Source organism: Siniperca chuatsi, linkage group LG17 (assembly GCF_020085105.1).
Source record: "Siniperca chuatsi isolate FFG_IHB_CAS linkage group LG17, ASM2008510v1, whole genome shotgun sequence".
Taxonomy (NCBI): Eukaryota; Metazoa; Chordata; class Actinopteri; order Centrarchiformes; family Sinipercidae; genus Siniperca; species Siniperca chuatsi.
In genome coordinates, this window is record NC_058058.1 from 15907732 (window position 1) to 15924372 (window position 16641).

General features: G+C 40.0%; 1 protein-coding gene across 7 annotated transcripts in view; it reads right to left on the reverse strand.

The window, feature by feature from the left end:
• The window catches only part of elmo1 (engulfment and cell motility 1 (ced-12 homolog, C. elegans)), a 108974-nt gene that overhangs the window by 50902 nt on the left and 41431 nt on the right, over positions 1 to 16641 (reverse strand). For 4 of the 7 annotated variants that reach the window (XM_044171051.1, XM_044171045.1, XM_044171047.1 and 1 more), the window contains exons 3-15: positions 16496 to 16536; positions 16236 to 16308; positions 16091 to 16141; positions 15724 to 15893; positions 12559 to 12594; positions 10687 to 10786; positions 9524 to 9675; positions 9303 to 9381; positions 7846 to 7887; positions 7460 to 7510; positions 6852 to 6974; positions 5132 to 5260; positions 478 to 582 (exon numbers count right to left, since the gene is read on the reverse strand). In XM_044171051.1, the coding sequence (XP_044026986.1) occupies positions 478 to 582; positions 5132 to 5260; positions 6852 to 6974; positions 7460 to 7510; positions 7846 to 7887; positions 9303 to 9381; positions 9524 to 9675; positions 10687 to 10786; positions 12559 to 12594; positions 15724 to 15893; positions 16091 to 16141; positions 16236 to 16308; positions 16496 to 16536 (1152 nt within the window). The remainder of the gene's footprint in view (positions 1 to 477; positions 583 to 5131; positions 5261 to 6851; positions 6975 to 7459; positions 7511 to 7845; positions 7888 to 9302; positions 9382 to 9523; positions 9676 to 10686; positions 10787 to 12558; positions 12595 to 15723; positions 15894 to 16090; positions 16142 to 16235; positions 16309 to 16495; positions 16537 to 16641) is intronic. The other 3 variants (XM_044171048.1, XM_044171049.1, XM_044171050.1) reach the window with 3 other exon arrangements.

Here is a 16641-nt window from a genome sequence, read left to right on the forward strand (position 1 = left end):
GTGATTAAGCTGCTCCATGCGTGCAGTTGATACACACAACATTTTAATTACAATAGCGAGCTGGACAGCTGCCATAAAATGGTTCAAATCAACCTGAATTAACAAATGGAAACTCAACCACACTACTCACCGAACCAGTGAATACCATCCCATTACAGACAATCACTACAGCTATACTATATCTATGAGTCTATTACCCAGGAGTATACAATCATATTGACTGTCATGACAAAAATGCTTAAAGTCATTACACCGTTGCTCAGGGACTGACACTGAAAGGAATTAAATAATTTCTATTGTTGGGAACGAGCCAGAAACTACAAACAAGTGAATGAGCTGGAGGGAAGAAGGTTTGGTAGGAAGCGAAGGTGACGAGGAGAAACGTAACACCATAGAAATCACTGAGCAGTGTGTGTGTGTGTGTGTGTGTGACTACGTGGGGTATAACTGCATATGGAAGTGTATGTGCATGCTTACCCTGATGTAGGCGTCCTGGTGGTGCCTGGCAAAATACAACATGTTATCCAGAGCCAGCATGCCTGGAGGAATCTGAGTAAAATCCACAGCTGGATTCACATGGTTCTGAGAGACAGAGGAGGAGGAGGGTGAGACATGTACTTAAACACACACTACCAAATCTTTTTTTAACCTTTATTCTTTAAAAGGTACAATACACTGAGGGGCAAATTCACAAAGAATGAATTGCAGTTGCTGATAGCACCATGAATTGCGCATCATTTGCAACTGCAATTGTTAAATGTTCATCTGCAATTTTCTGTAAAGGTCGCAGTAATATTTGTTCTTAAGGTGTACTGAAGTAGCATATCACATGGTTAAGCAACGTTTGAGTCAAAAAATGTTACTAATGCAGTTGCAAGAACAATACTGAGATCTTTGATTTGAAAGAGAATTTATTCAAATTATAATTATAACTATTTTAATTATCTAATAACTCCCCCTGCTCTTTCATTCGTTTCTATCTGCGGGATGTCTCGTTTTTCTATGACTCACTCTGTATGGAGTGATTGTTATTTGGGGTGCTTTAACTGTGCGCTCTCCCTCATGCCTCTGGGCGCATGGAGAGCTGTTTTCTCTCCCACTCTGCTCTATGCTGGACTGTTAAAGTGCGTAACCACCATCTCTGTTTCTCACAGCAGCAGGTTTTATGTTGTTTTACAGTTTCAATCCGTCATGGTGAATATCAGGTATTGTACTGTCTCTGTACCACCTGTACTGTGATGCGCTCTTGCTTCACCTGGCTACAATCACTGCTGCCATGATCACTAGAAAATCCGGGTGTGACGCCTCTTATAAATGCGCTTCAGTTACCACCAACTCTCCGAAGACTAATAATTATAACTAATTATAATAACTAATAAAGCTAATAATTTCACTCTAACTGCGTGTGGCTATTAGCATTGGTGTTTGTGAATTTGACCTTGTTTTTCAATGATGCTCATTTGCATGGAAAGTTTCTAATTTTGCGCCAAATGTATGCATATTACCTAATTTACATACCTGCAAATAGCACCGGAGCACCAAGACGCTATTTGCTTGGCAGCGCAGTTAGGGGTGCAGTTCACCCTTTGCGGGTGCTTTGAGGATTACAGTTTCTTTTTGTCATATGTATGCAGGTTTAGTGGCCTCAAAAGCTGCACAATCCTTTTGTGAATTCGCCCCTGAATGTGCTCTTTTACCCCAGCACAAAAGCAACAGTCTGGGCAATCCCACTGGGAGTTAGACAGTACAACCAGTTTCCTGCTGTAGGGGGAGCAACTTGGGGTTCAAGAACCACCAATGAAATGGATAGCAAAGCTTTATATTTTCTTGGAATTGGTAATCTATGCTAAGTTATGTTATGGGCACATTGCTTGCTGGTTGTAACCTTTATAAAGACCCTGAAAACTTTGGGATAACATTAAATATTCCTAACAAAATATGCAACAATGAAGAACTGAACCCTTAAAAACTAAACTAATCTCCTTTTTCAGGACTGTGTGGGTGTGGCTTGATCAGATCTGAGTGACAGTAGCCTGGCACCATAAGTAAACAACCCCACAACTGTGATCACATTTTGATTCAAATTCTGATTGGTGCACAGAAATAGTACACAACATCAGCTTTTTCCAACATAACCTAGCCCACTTGAAACCTGTGATACAAAGACAAAAATAGAAATACAGAAATCTCCAACAAAGTTTGGCTTATTATTTAGTGTTCAAGAAAGGACCCCATTGCTCACAGTAAAATGCTAATTGGAAAAATATGTTTTCAGGGCCTTAAAAGCAACAAACTACCACATTCGCATTCTTTATTTCACAGTGTCCATGCTTGTTTTTTGTATGTCTGTTCCATTTTAATCCTTTTCAGTGGTTGACTCTCTGGATGTCAAAATGCCCTTGACGCACCTCTAAGGAGATTTTTCTAAACAGTCCCTGCTTGAATGATGAAGTAAATGACTTTTCAAAAAGCCAACAAGTTCACTGTGATGATTATGTACTGGCATTGTCCAGAAAACCATGTATATCCATATTTGGTGATTTTTAGGTTTTTAGATAAACTAAAGGATTAAATGCTCTTCTGTAGGTTCAGACAATTGTCTTGCATCATAGGCACCAAAAAAAACAAAAAAAACAACAACCCCTCATTGAATTATCTAAAAGCTTTTAGTTTTGCACTAACATGTAAAACCAGGCTGTTTTTCTTATTTCATGAAACACTGACATTTTGGAGATGCATGGAGATACATGGTTTTCATTGGGTAGTGACACTATCTTCAAGCAAATTTCAAGTCTTTGCAAGTTGCTGTTCAAAATGTAGTGAAATGAATAGAAACTGGTGGTTGCCTAGAAGGTACAGCAGTAAATCAATCTAAAAACTTATATTATGCTTTGCAAAATGGTCAGAAAGAAATTCAAGTATGTACAACTAGTAGTTTGGGCTAAAACCACCAATACCCAAACTTTCAAGAAACAAACCCCAAAACTTTGCAATACCCAGCCTGCTCCTCTAGCCTCTACACTGCCACCTCCCATAACATCTAAATATTGTATGAGATATGCAAATAGATTCTGCCTGTGCTGTCACAGACTATCATACTTAATTCCTCCCAGACATTGCAGAGAATTCAGTTGACTTGATGATTAAATCCACAGATACACATGCAAACACACTACTCTGAAGCTCATCTTGAGTTTAAAAAGGTGAGACATGATGTTGAAGAGGAAAGCGACAGGAAGAGGAGGAAGGAAAGCAGAGGATGAAACAGAAATGGAGGACACTGAGATCTGGCTCATCAGTTTTTGTAATTCTGCCTGACAGGACGCAGACTTATAGGCTTAAAACAGAAACAGGCACCCAGGCACATGCATATCTTAAAAAACATCCTTACATGGACATGGGAAAAATATTTCAGCATGTGCAACAATCCCTACTATGGGAATCTGAAGGCATTAGACGGCAAACAAATTATCTCAGCAGTGATAAAGTCTATCTAGAGAATTATGGCTTGAGTATGTGTGTGTGTACGTACACCATGTTTGTGTGTGTGTGTGTGTGTGTGTGTGTGTGTCTGCAAGCTGTGTAGCATGGAAAGAAGACTTTAAGGATTTAAGGGTGGGTTTTCACCACACTAGTGGAGACAAGGCAGTCCAATTGTCCTTATCTTTACTGAGCACACTGCAGAGGGAGTGTGAATGGGAAGAGCCCCGAAACAGCTCTGGGCTTACACCAAGCCACAGTGGGTTTAGTTCAAGTTCTTTTGCTATAGTTAGACCACTGCATATAACACAAAGTCACACACACACATATATATTGTACATTAAAATATGCATGCTTGGAGGTAGAGAGGTGAGAGAATGAGAAAGAAAGTAGTAAACAAAATACATTTGAGGGAGAATGTGAGTGAGAGAAGATTAAAAAGCCTGAGGCGGAAACACAGTATAATAGGATAAATAAGAGAGAACTAGGGTTAGCATATATAAACAAAGAGAAAAACACACTTCAGAACCAGTGGTGTCAAGTAACTAAGTACATTAACTCAAATACTATAATTAATTATATTGAGGTACTTGTACTTTAGTATTACATTTTTATCCTATTTTATACTTCAACTCCACTATATGAATAAATATTTGAACTCCATTATATTTATCTGACAGCAGGAGTCACTATTGTAGTTACTTTTCAGGTTAAAGATTGGGTATATGATTTTAATCCAATACACGTCTTTTTGTCAAATTCAGCTAATATCTCCTCACAGTCCATTCACTGAAAAAAATCTGGTGTTTGTACACAGCCCTGGCTCTGTAAATGGGAAACAAACAAAGCGGCTCTGGCCGAGCCACACAACTCTATTCCTAGTTGTTACTGGTTATGCCAAAGAGAGACTTCCCCGTTAAACTTCTGAGATGGTTTCATTTAAATAACTGATTGAGGCTCAAAGACTGAAGGGTCCAGTACAAAAATTTGAGAGATGTCCCAAAAATAAATTCAGATCTGTGTAGCTGAACTTTTTTTCCCTTTCTTTCCTCTCCCATTAATCATCTCACGACCCCTCAGATTTATCTTGTGACCCTTGGTTGAGAACCACTGAACTAAAATACCTAACAGTACATAACGTAGTAGCTCCACCTCAAGCAGCTACAACAGTAAAATGCTGCTTGTGCATTGATGCATCAGTATTAACAATCTAATAATGTCATTTATAAGAAAATATCAGTCACATGGGCCGTTTTTCTGCAGAACGAGTACTTTTACTTCTTATACTTTAAAGTATATTTTGCTGATAGAACTTTACTGCTTATAACATTTTTACTTGCAATAGTGTATTTTTAAATTGTTGTTATTAGTACTTCAACTAAGGCTATGTAATAGGATCTGAATACGTCTTCCACCACTGTTCAAAACTAATTTCTCTGGGCATGCCTAGACAGATACACACACGTTTTAATCTGCAGATTTTCATAATATCCAATTAACAGCCGTCCCGTGTGGAAAGGCTGGTGTTTTTCTTTCTGATCTCAGTTTTGAGTCCTCTGTGTATGTGTGTGTGTGTGTGTGTAGTAGCCAGAGAATGTCATCAGAGAATGAGTGTATTCATGAGACCCTGTGAAACACATGCCAAACTTACAATGAAGCCGAGCTTCTTGTAGTCACGGGTGTACATGGACTTGCGTTTCTCGATGCTGCCACTGTTGTTGGGCTCACACTCCACGTCGAAGGCAATTCTCCGCAGCTCAAAGATGATGTCCCTCTGAGCCTGCACACGCAGAGAAGAATATTAAAGTGCTGATCATAAATCCATCTGTCTTGTCTTCCATTCACCATTTTATAATATAAGAATGCTTCAGCCTCATCTCCGCTGTCTGGGGTCTTGCAGTGCCCAAGGCAATCTGGCCAACAGCCATGTCTCTCCACTGTTTTTACTGCTTGGCCAACCTAAAATAACTGGCTTTTGAAACTCGGCCGGATCAGGCCCAAACTGCCCACCAGCGGCTGAATAAAATATTAATGATTGTTGACTCCCGACAGCTGCATTATGCTCGGCTGTCCTGGTGGAGAATTCCTCTATGAGATGTACCTCTCTTTTTTCCTGAAAAGGTTTTCTTGGGGATTGTTCTTTGTACACCAGCATGGTCTGTGGTTACTTGTACAATGTAGGCTACAGTTAGATAGGCATGTTTTGACTGCTTACTATTCTGTCTTGCCAATGTCTCATTTTAAAAGGACAAGTCTGGTGATATTCTATATTTTTCTTACTGTCAACAAATCCCATGAATTGAATGAAGTAATGCTACTAACAAGTATTGTCTGTGTAACCAAAGCCGAATACAGCTTATTCCTCTGTGCCAATAGAGCTTTATTGTTGTCTAAAAGCCACAACATTGCACTGGCTAACATATTCCTTCATAATGCTGAACATGGGCACTGTAGTTTGAGTCAATCTCACATACACCATCCTGCTGTCGGAAATTCTCACAAAAGCACAAAATATGTATCAATCCACTGCTGAAAATAGTCCAACAAATACACCATTTCTCCTGTTTGAGTGACGTTTGCTAAAAACTACAGTGCCCAGCTGTTTTAGGAAATTACTCAGCATTTTCTAAAAATGAAATTATATATCTGTGACCCATTTTTAAAAGATTATTGTCTAAAGTAGGAACGAACGGGCGTGGGGCTGAGAGCATCAGATAGGCCAGGGAAGTCGAAAAGTATTAAGAGACAGACGGACTAAAGTATTGATGGTCAATGGGATTTGTTGACAATAACAGAGCTATAGAATATCACCAGCCTTATCCTTTAAGTTGTTACACCTTCCTACATGTTCTGTGATTGATTGACATTTAAGTAGATCTGGAACGCTTTCTCTGTAAATTCCTGTAAGACATGTATGTAATAAAGTGCTATTTTAATAAATGGACTTCCAACAGAGTGTTTTCTGTTTGGGGAACATTATATTTTAACATTTAATGCTAACTTACCTTTTTTAAATAAGCTACATGGAGAAAACAATGACAATCAGTCTTGCTGTTCTTCTTTTGCTATATGTTACTACACATACTGCATGTATTTTAAGTTTCCTTAGGTTGTGAAGTTCTTTGAATAGCTTGTGTATTTAGTGAAATACAAACTCAGCCAGACTACAGCTAGCCGACTCAAAGCTAATTTCACTCACTTCCACTCGTGACTCTACAAAATCTGTATTTATCAACTGTTTTAAATTGCTTTGAAGATAATTATGTCCCCTCCTTTCCATTTTTGACATCTACACATTTGTCTATCCCTCCATCCATCTATCCCTCGATTTGTCAGCCATTCTTGACAAATCCTCATTCACAGTCCCCCACCTGGTCCTGGGGATCCATCTTGGTCATCATGCGGTCCTCCAACAGGTTGAAGGTGAGCACCTGCAGCACGTACAGCTGGTGGGCCATCTCATCATTGATGGGTGTGGGGCTCCGGATCACATTCTACACAGTGTAGAGAACAAACGGGGGGGGGGGAGATGGGCAGAGTGAAGGTGTTGAAGATGTGCAATGAGAAGGTGAAGGGGAAGACGACGGGTTTTGGGGTCAGAAAGACGAGACATGGGTTTTGGAGGAAGACGGTATGAGATAACAATGGAGAATAAGAGGATTTGGGAGTGAATGATGAGGATTAGAAAGCATAAGTCAGATGAGGGAACAGGAGAGGGAGAAATGAGATTTAACACAAGGGAGAGGATGAAAGAGAGAAAAGGGAATAGGTGTGAGAAAGTAAGTACAGTAGATAATAACCAGCAACATGAAGCAGAGGCAGAAGTGGCAGGCGTCATTTTCCTTTCTGATATCACTCTGGTGCAGAGGCATAAATCCGAACAGAGATAAAGAGACACAAAGACAGACAGAGACGGAGATCACAGAGACAGAGGGATACACTGGAGAGGTAAAAAGGAGAAGGACATAGTGAGACTTACACTGAGAATGATGGAGCGCAGCTGTTTCTGGGCAAGAATGTGGGCCATCTCCTATAGAGGGAGAAAGAAAAGGAGGCAGAAAAAGAGATAGAGAAAGACAGAATTAAGAAGAGCAGAGAGAGAGAGAGAGAGAATAAAAAACATAAAGATGAGACACAACAATATACCAACTAATGAAATATATTTATTTTAGGGTTTTCTATGTTATAATGAGAAATGAATGCGGGAAAAATAAACAAAAATTGCCACAGTACACTGCAGAGTATGCAGTGACATAAGAAAGCCATCCCAAAAAATAACTTAATCTTAAAAAGGGATACTAAATGCACTAACTGATGTCTTCTACAGTGCAAACTACAAAGTGTGCTAATCAAGGGTGCACTTACTGTCAGGGGACAATTTAGGATGTCCACAATGTGCTCATCAAACTACCATATCGTGTGCAGTGAGGAAACAAAGTCAGAGACAGAGAGGGTGAGTGAGTGAATGTAGAAAAAGAGAGTCTGAGAGGAGGTTAAAAAAAATCATTTTCTGTCAGTGGTGCAGCTTGTGGAGGGAGGAGGGAGGCAACAAAGTCAGCAGAACGGCGAGAGACTGGGGGACCATAATAATAGCTTTACTTGATGGTCGAGTCCTTACCATAGTCACAGAAACACACACACACACACACACACAGTCATCGGTCCTTTACGACACATGCAGCACAAACTGAGAACCAAAATCATTCATTAGCCCCTCGTATAAAAGAACCTGACACGATGAACAGGTGCTGTCCCATAATTATAAAACTGGCCATCCCCTTATTAGCAATGACTAAAATGCATCTCCCTTATTAACCTGCCTGTTGTTAAGTTGAATATGTTAGTCTAGTCTACCTGACTCATTGATCCCTCATCTGACTAAGGTTTGTGCAAGTTAGAATCTATGGCCATGGCTCTGAAATATCAGTAGACTAACTGTGCTGTGTACTGATAAATCCATGGTGCTCTCCGTGGTGCTGAAGAAGCTTGTAATTGCAACTTTTTCTCTGAGTCCCTCCCTTCTGTCAGTTTCATGAGTCGGTTCGCTAGTCGTGGGTGAACGAAACAAACCGGGAAACCCTTTGTCCCCCCTGTTAAAAATGAACAAATCGCCTACTGGTTATATTACCACACATAACTGCACCTGAGAAAAATGAAACATTGTTCACTTAAACTTAAACCTAAAACAACCCAATAAAGTTGCTTTAAATTGCTGCCAATCAACCGCATTAAGACATTGCCAACATTTGCCATAGTAAAAGAAGCACTGCAACATCTGAGTGTGCAACAATCGGTATGCATTGGTGCTGTGAAGCTTATTTCTGCATAGCGTGTCTTCAACTTTGTATGCTGCATAGGAGAAAAGCTGTGGGTTAGCATCATTCATTATTAATGACAGTACATGGCTGGACCCTATGGTGCTGATACGAGGGATCATGTAATTAGCTACAGGGCGCGACATAGGTGAGAGAGAGAGAGAAAGAGAGAGAGATGAGGGGAGAAATGAGAGCATGGTTGAGCAAAAACGTCACTTATGCATAGAGAAATTGAGAGAAAGATGAGTAGGGAATGAGGGGGTTTGTTGGGTTTTGCTTAAAACACTACTGTTCTACTAGATTTTACTGTATACATGGAGAAATGTTATAAATACATACAAATTCTTAGACACAACAATACACACAAAGTACACTGTGACAGTACAAAAATGCTGATGTGATAACATGTGAATGTACCATGTAAAGCTCACTGCATCATGAAAATGATGTACAGTACAGTAAATGTAGTAGATTTGTGAAAGCGCTGTGTGCACACTGCAGTCTCACCTGTCTCTTCTCCTCGGGAGCTTTGAGGAAGAGAGCATTGATGACAGCAATAGTGTAGGTCTGAATGTCTTGATCAGACCTGGAATTGGAAAATAGCACAAACAAGAATATTAACTGTACAAATAAGTAGTTTATCATCGCCTACCCATGCGGTTTGAAATGCATTTATCATGGTGTAAGAGACACTGATAGTTTTATACTGAGTTTACTGAGCCACTTACCCCTGAAGATGTGGAATGAGCTGTCCAATGGTGATCTCTTGCGCCACCTTGTGGTAAAGATCCTGACTGTTGAGGACCATGGACTCCAGGATGGCCAGAGACCGCTGCAGCACTGCTGTGTCCATGGCCGACTTGTTCACATAGCTGGCAATCTGCAGGAGGGACAGAGCAGGAGAGATGAAGGAATCTGCAGAAAAAACTAAATAATTTATAAGATGCAATGGTTTAAAGACAGAGATACTAAAAGGTAATGGAGGACAGCTAAAAAACGTCCTTTTGACACCTGCAAATATAAATTTAAGATAAAAGTACACTTTTAATTTGTTACATTTTCTGTGTAGAGAAACACTTAATTATGCATCAAAAGGAATATCTCCAACAAATATGCATAATGTTTGTAGCATGTTCTGAAAACTGTGGTGCAAACTGTGCATGGATGAATGAATCCAGTTGTGATGGATTATTTGATTTACATACTATACATTTTTACTTGAGGTATTATAAATGCAAAAGATATCTTAAGCTGAGGGGTAGTAAACAACACTTCCACCTTTGTCTTAATATACTGCAGATTTCTCTACTGTCTGTTACACAATTTGATGTCACAACAATAACATACTGACACATCCTGTAATGTAACCTGACTACTCAACTTTTATGAGAATTTCTACATTGATATATGTTAATATATGTTCTCCTGACCAAAGTGCTGCTTGCAAAGAAGTGAACTGTATATTATTTAATAGCTTTTATTACACTAAGATCATCACCAAACTATTTTAAGACATTAAGAAATGCTATCGGTTGGCTTCATGAATCCATCAGGAGAAAATAATAAACTTCCACCTTGTAGGTCTTACACTGCACTGTAACTTTTACTCTTCTGTTTTATCTTGTTTGTATTTTCTATTAAACTCTTTTTAATTGTATTTAAATGTCTTTTTCTATTGCCCTATGGTGCTTATTTGTTTTATGTAAAGCACTTTGAATTGCCTTGTTGTTGAAATGTGCTATATAAATAAACTTGCCTTGCCTTCATCACAGAGGCCCTTATGCGACTAAATCCATTATGCGACTGTTAAACCAAAACTTTTCCAGCCATTACAGTATAAGAGTCCCTTTTAAATCCCTGCCCAGATAAATGAGACATTTTCTTGGCTGACCTTCTTGATGAAGGCCACAGAGAAAGTGTCCCAAGAGACGATGCCGTGGTCCATCAGCTCCACAAAGGCCGTCAGAGTGAAGGACAGCAGGTCACCAAAACTACAAGACAACACACACACACACACACACACACACACACACACACCATAGGAAACTTCTCTCAAGCAGATTGCATGGACCAGTGTATAGCTGCAAAACCCAAATGACTTGGAACACAATGAGGAATGCGGTCAGCCGAGAGAGAGAGAGATGACGGAGAGGAGGAGAGGGGACAGAAGAACATAAGTTCTATGCTGCAACCAGGCTTGCTGGGGAGAGACAAAAACAAAAACAAAACAAAACAGACAGCTAGAGAGGAAGAAATGGGAAAGAGGTTTGCGATGCAGTGCAGACAGACTGGCCTTCGAGAAACTGCAGGGGCCGTAAGAAGGCCAGCAGGAGCCAGGCAGCACAGTGCAGTGTTCAATCAGGACCAGAAAGCTACATAATAATAGAGTGAAGTCATGCAGTTACACAAATATCAAGAGAAATAAATCACTCTGCAAGAGTCACAGGAGGCCAAAGCAGGGAACACATTAAACAGCTGTTATATCCAAGACATATTACTGCTGGAAGTACTTAAGAAATTTAGAAATCATATTAAAATATAGAAGTTTTAACCTGCACATTACTCATGGTAAAATAGACAGTTTGAAGTTATTTCTGCTATTTTGTGTTACAATACTGTTCGATTAACTTTAAGCTTTCAGTTGTTTAATGGCTTCACCAATAGATTTTACAATACTGACCTCTACTGCTTAAGATTGGCTTTGCAGAACCACCTTTTGTTTGTTCATCCTTTATACAACATTTATGTTTTTACTGTTCTAGTTGCATTGTATCAAGGTGACATGAAAATATACAAACTTATGGTGCTATAACCAAGACAAAAAATATTGTATCTTAACATATTTTATTGAGAAGAACTGACTAATGATGTTGATGAAGTTTCATATGTCATAATACATTGTAAAGTTAGAGTTAGTTTTAACATGACAGAGTGACGTTCACCATCAAATTCAGCAAAAGAAACCAAAACGATGAGAAAGTGAAGATATAGGCTTTCAGGACAAATATTCCTACACAGACAGTGGATCAACAGAGAGCATCATGGGTCAGTGTTGCAGCATGATTAGTGAAAAGTCAAATGGACAATTAGTAACCCACAGCTGAAGGATGAAAAGGCTTTTGCAGATGGTACTGGGCATTTAGATGACACACTGTAGTTAACTACACAATGCTACATGAAATTGTAGAATACTGACATTAGAGTATAGGTTATTTTAGGCAGATAGAGTAAAGGAAACCTTGTTGATGGATGGATGATGTGGTGATAGAGCCTATTGGCTAATAATGTTGAAGAGAAAGTAAGAGGAGTAGTTGAATCACTGGCTCACAGCGAGCCCACAGACAATCCCCTCACCCTGAGCTGCACCATTTTGTAAAGAACACCAAGATTTAATTTAGGGTAAGCACTGACTTGTACCAGAAGTAGTAATACATGTAGCTGTACTACACATTTAATTCCAAAAAATCATTGGTTTTAATAGATTTCTTATTTCATTTGGTTTTTAAAAATAAATCTTGGCCTTCTTTCAGCCTGTGTTGCAGAATTAGGAAGTCTTTGAGTCTGTTGCCCAAAACCACATGCAAAAAATTAAAGTACGACATTGATTTCAAAATGGAAGCCTGTAAGTGGCTGTGTTATCCACATATAATTTCCCATAAGGCACTGGGGCCAGAGTCTTAATCATGCAGACTCTGCCAGCAGGTTAGGAAGAGCACAGAGCCAATGATGTTACCCGGCCGGGGGGGGAAGGGGAGGGGCTTACCAGGGCTTCATAATCTTCTGTAGTTTCTGATAGCGCCTGCAAAGATTTGAGAAACTTTGGTGTCAAAGGTCGGAAACAAACAACCAAACCTTTTGGTCTTAGCCAGCACAGAGCAGGGAACAACACACATCACAATCTGGTGACAAGTTAATGCATAAATGTCCCTGAAAGAAGAGACCAGACTCCAAGCAAGTCCAATATATTACACATCATAAAAGTTCTCTCTCATTGTATGAATTCAAATACAAGCAAACTGAAATTAAACGTCAATATTTCATTCACACATCATTAACCAGTAAGCCTACTCAGACATTAGAAGCATGCCAAGCAGAAACAGCTGAAAAAGCAGTTTGCTGCCAACCTTACTGTCACTTGAAGCTTGAGTAGAGATGACAGTGCACCGAAATGATTAAACAACACTTTCATTTATCAAGAAAAGAAAAATCAAGTTTTCACACCTCGAACGTCTTGAGTGACACGTGCACTGGGGAAAACAACTTTGGTACCGCATGTACTAAAAGGAGAACAAAACCCTCTACTCTGTTTCCTTGCATGTGCTGTAACCTCTGTTAAATTTCTGCTGCATAAGACACCATGGGATTAAAATGTCATTGAATACTCAAACAGTTCTCTGTACAGCCAACAGAACACACTGTTTTGATAGGTGGTTGAATTTGCACTGTACATTCTGAACACCGACTGTGTCAAAGCACATTAAGAATCAGTTGAGTGAGTTGAGAGTACTTCTATTCCTGTGTGCATTGACGTGATAGTGAGCAGCAGTAACGAAAGAGTTTCTTGGGGATCAATAAAGTATTTCTGATTCTGATTCTGATTGTTCCATGTTTTAGTCAATAGAGGGCGATATGCACCTTTGACTCGTGTGGAGCAGCCGGCCAACTGATTTCCACATGAATACAGCACAACATGTCTGGCAGAAGCATTAGATCACAGCACCGCTCTGCCCTCGAGAGTCTCCTGCACTGAGCCTCTTGAATAATTACAGTTCACCAAGTTGGTTGGAGGGCACATTAATGAGTGTGTGTGTGTGTGTGTGTGTGTGTGTGTGTGTGTGTGTGTGTCAGACACTGATACCTATCTGCGTGTGTCTGTGTTTCATAAGCTCCTTCTGTTGAGATGGAAATGCAGCACCAACCACTCGCTCTCTCTTATCGCTTAAACACACACACACACACACACACACACACACACACACACATATGCAGAGGCCACTTTTAAACTCTCAAGTACAGAATAACTAATGTGATGGTAATTTACATAAAAACACATTTAATGAAAGAGCCAGAAGCAGAGTGGAGTCAACATCGGTGCTGCTGTGATGGCTCCTTGCAGTAAGATCAAACAGTGTCAAATATTTGCTAATTTGAACATTATATGCAAAAAGGAGAAGAGGCTTCAGTGATTTCCTGTCAAATAGTGAAAGTGAGTGTAATGCTAGAGGCGCTGCTGTCTCATACCCAGAAATAGGAGATCATTAAGTGGTTTCTGCTGAGGTGACCGGAATGTGACCCTTTATGTACTTTACATACAAAACAATCACGAGCACAGAAGTGTTGGGGTTTTTACTGTGCCGTAGACGTAGTAAATGCATATTTGACCTTGTGTGAGCGTGCGCTTACAACATGACTGTGTCTGAGCCAACTCCTTTTGCAAGCAAACAATTCTTCAATCTATCTTTTCTCTTGCCGGTTAAAAGGGATGAATAATGAGAGTTGCATGAGGCAGAAAACGAGAGTGTCCCGGACGGCTGGCTGCTGCTGCCCTCCCTGCCAGTTTGCACCGTGTGTGTGCTTGTGTGCGTTTGCACTTCTCCTGTAACTTTCCTCTGGGTTTTTTACTCTGGCCAGAGCCTTGCACTCACTCACACAGTATGCTACTGGCACACACACACACACACACACACACACACACACACACACACACCCCCACTGGCATCACGGCTGAGAAATTCCACCTCAGCGAAAAATAACCTTCAGTTGAGACGGTCTCCAGGGCCCTACACCCCAACACACACGCATGCACACACACACGTACACACACCTACACACACACACACACACACACACACACACACAAAGAGTGAGTTTTTGGATCTGCTGAACAGTCAAATCAGTGCACTCTCTTCTCACTTGTGTGTAATATTACTATCATGGTCAACAAAGGCAAACAGGAGCTCCTGGGCATTTTCTTCACAAACCAGTTCTTCTCTTTTCAGAAGTAACACACCTGAATGAATACATACAGTATTTTGATATCTAACATAGGCATTTATTTCCACTGCACGTCCTTTGCTTGCCACACTATCATCAAGGTAGTGAAAGAATGTAAACAGACTACTTCGGCTATTAACGATTGCAGTTTTCTTTTCAGTAGCTAGACAGGACAAACATTCCCATTATCACTCTAAGTCACAAGGTGAATGTAAGAATGTAAACATTATTTTAGGTACTGTATATAATGAATTTCGCAACATGACCTGATAATGACACATCTATCTAGTGTTGCAGTGGTGCTATGAAATCCTAAAGTAGGCTGAACTACAATCAGTTCCCACACCAAAGGCATCTACAGCGGGCCAGCCGTAACACCTAATGCAAAAGCATAAATTCAGCTTAATACAATCATTTGAGGAGTGTAACTGAACTTAGGACAGGTCAGTCAGCTGCTTTGAACTGAACCGATCAGAATGCACAGTGCAACTCCAAAGACTCCCTGGATTCTCACTGACCTCAAACCTGTGTAGGTGGGATACGCCAATCCCCGGTTTGTCACATAAGGCGTAGATACAAAAATATTAAAGAAACATTCTATAGCTACAAATTAAATATTGGAAATTCTGGCTTTATTTGAATTTGACAAAAAAGAAGATGCGGCACTTTATCTCAAAATCCCGTTTTAATATAAAGTTTTACATTTTGGTTGGATCAGACTATACTGTAGTCTAATACCAAACCCACATAAATCAATCATGAGCTGAATATAGGAAACCTGAAATCTATATTCTTCCAATCTTCTACTGTTCCCTATCTTCCCTGTCAAATTCGTCCCACTAAGAGGAATGAGACATTGCTTGTTGGGAGGAAAACACAGCAGCGATGGAGGAAATCCAAAACGGCAAAAGAGATGGACGGACAGTTGACTTACTCAGTCCCACTCTCCACCATCTGAGTGAGCAGGGAGATGCCGTCCAAGTTGATGAACTCTTGGGCGAAGGTGATGTCCCGGGATGCATTGGCCAGGTCCTTCAGAGCCTCCAGCTTGGCATCCATGCTGGACGACTGGATCCGTTCATGAAGCTGGGCTGCAGTCTGGTACTAGAGTGGACAGAGGGGAGGAGGAGGAAGATGCATTGGTGTCAATGGGCAAAAAGACACACATACTGAATATATCACAAAGACATAAAAAAGGCCTTGATGTAACAAAAATAAAAAAAAGTTTTCTCTCTGTATATCCACAATGATCAGAGTGTTCTTGTGTACTTACGGACATTTTGCAAAGAAATAAAACTTACAGGAGAGGTGGTCAAGCGCAGGATTGAGCCGTTCTTAATGTCATTGCGATTCTGTGGAAATTTACCGAGATAAAAGCAGAAGTTAGTGAGCACTTGAGGCATATTTTTATGTCTTGGATACTGCTGCCTGAACAGATAACTAAACCTTTTCTGTGATGTAGAAATTTGTTGTATCAGCAATCTGCAGAGCAAAGTTTTCAGGGTTTCCCAAGGACCACCTAAAAGTCATTGGATGGAGAGAAAAAAAACATTGCATAATTAGTATTAAAAGTGGAGAACATCTTGTGTAAAATACAGCTAATAGGATTATGGAGATAGAGTGGAGGGGGATTATTTTCAGAATTATTTTCAAATCCAAAAGCATTTGTGCACAGACACACATTAAAAAAACCTATATAGACTTACCCCTCACACACTTCTTTAATGATGGCTGACAGAGGCTTTTTCTGTGGAGAAAGGAAAAACTACGTTTAGTCCACAGTCCAAGTATGAGTTCCTAAAACAACAGTCAACTCAGAGTGAGCTGCAATTATTTTACTGTATATTACAGG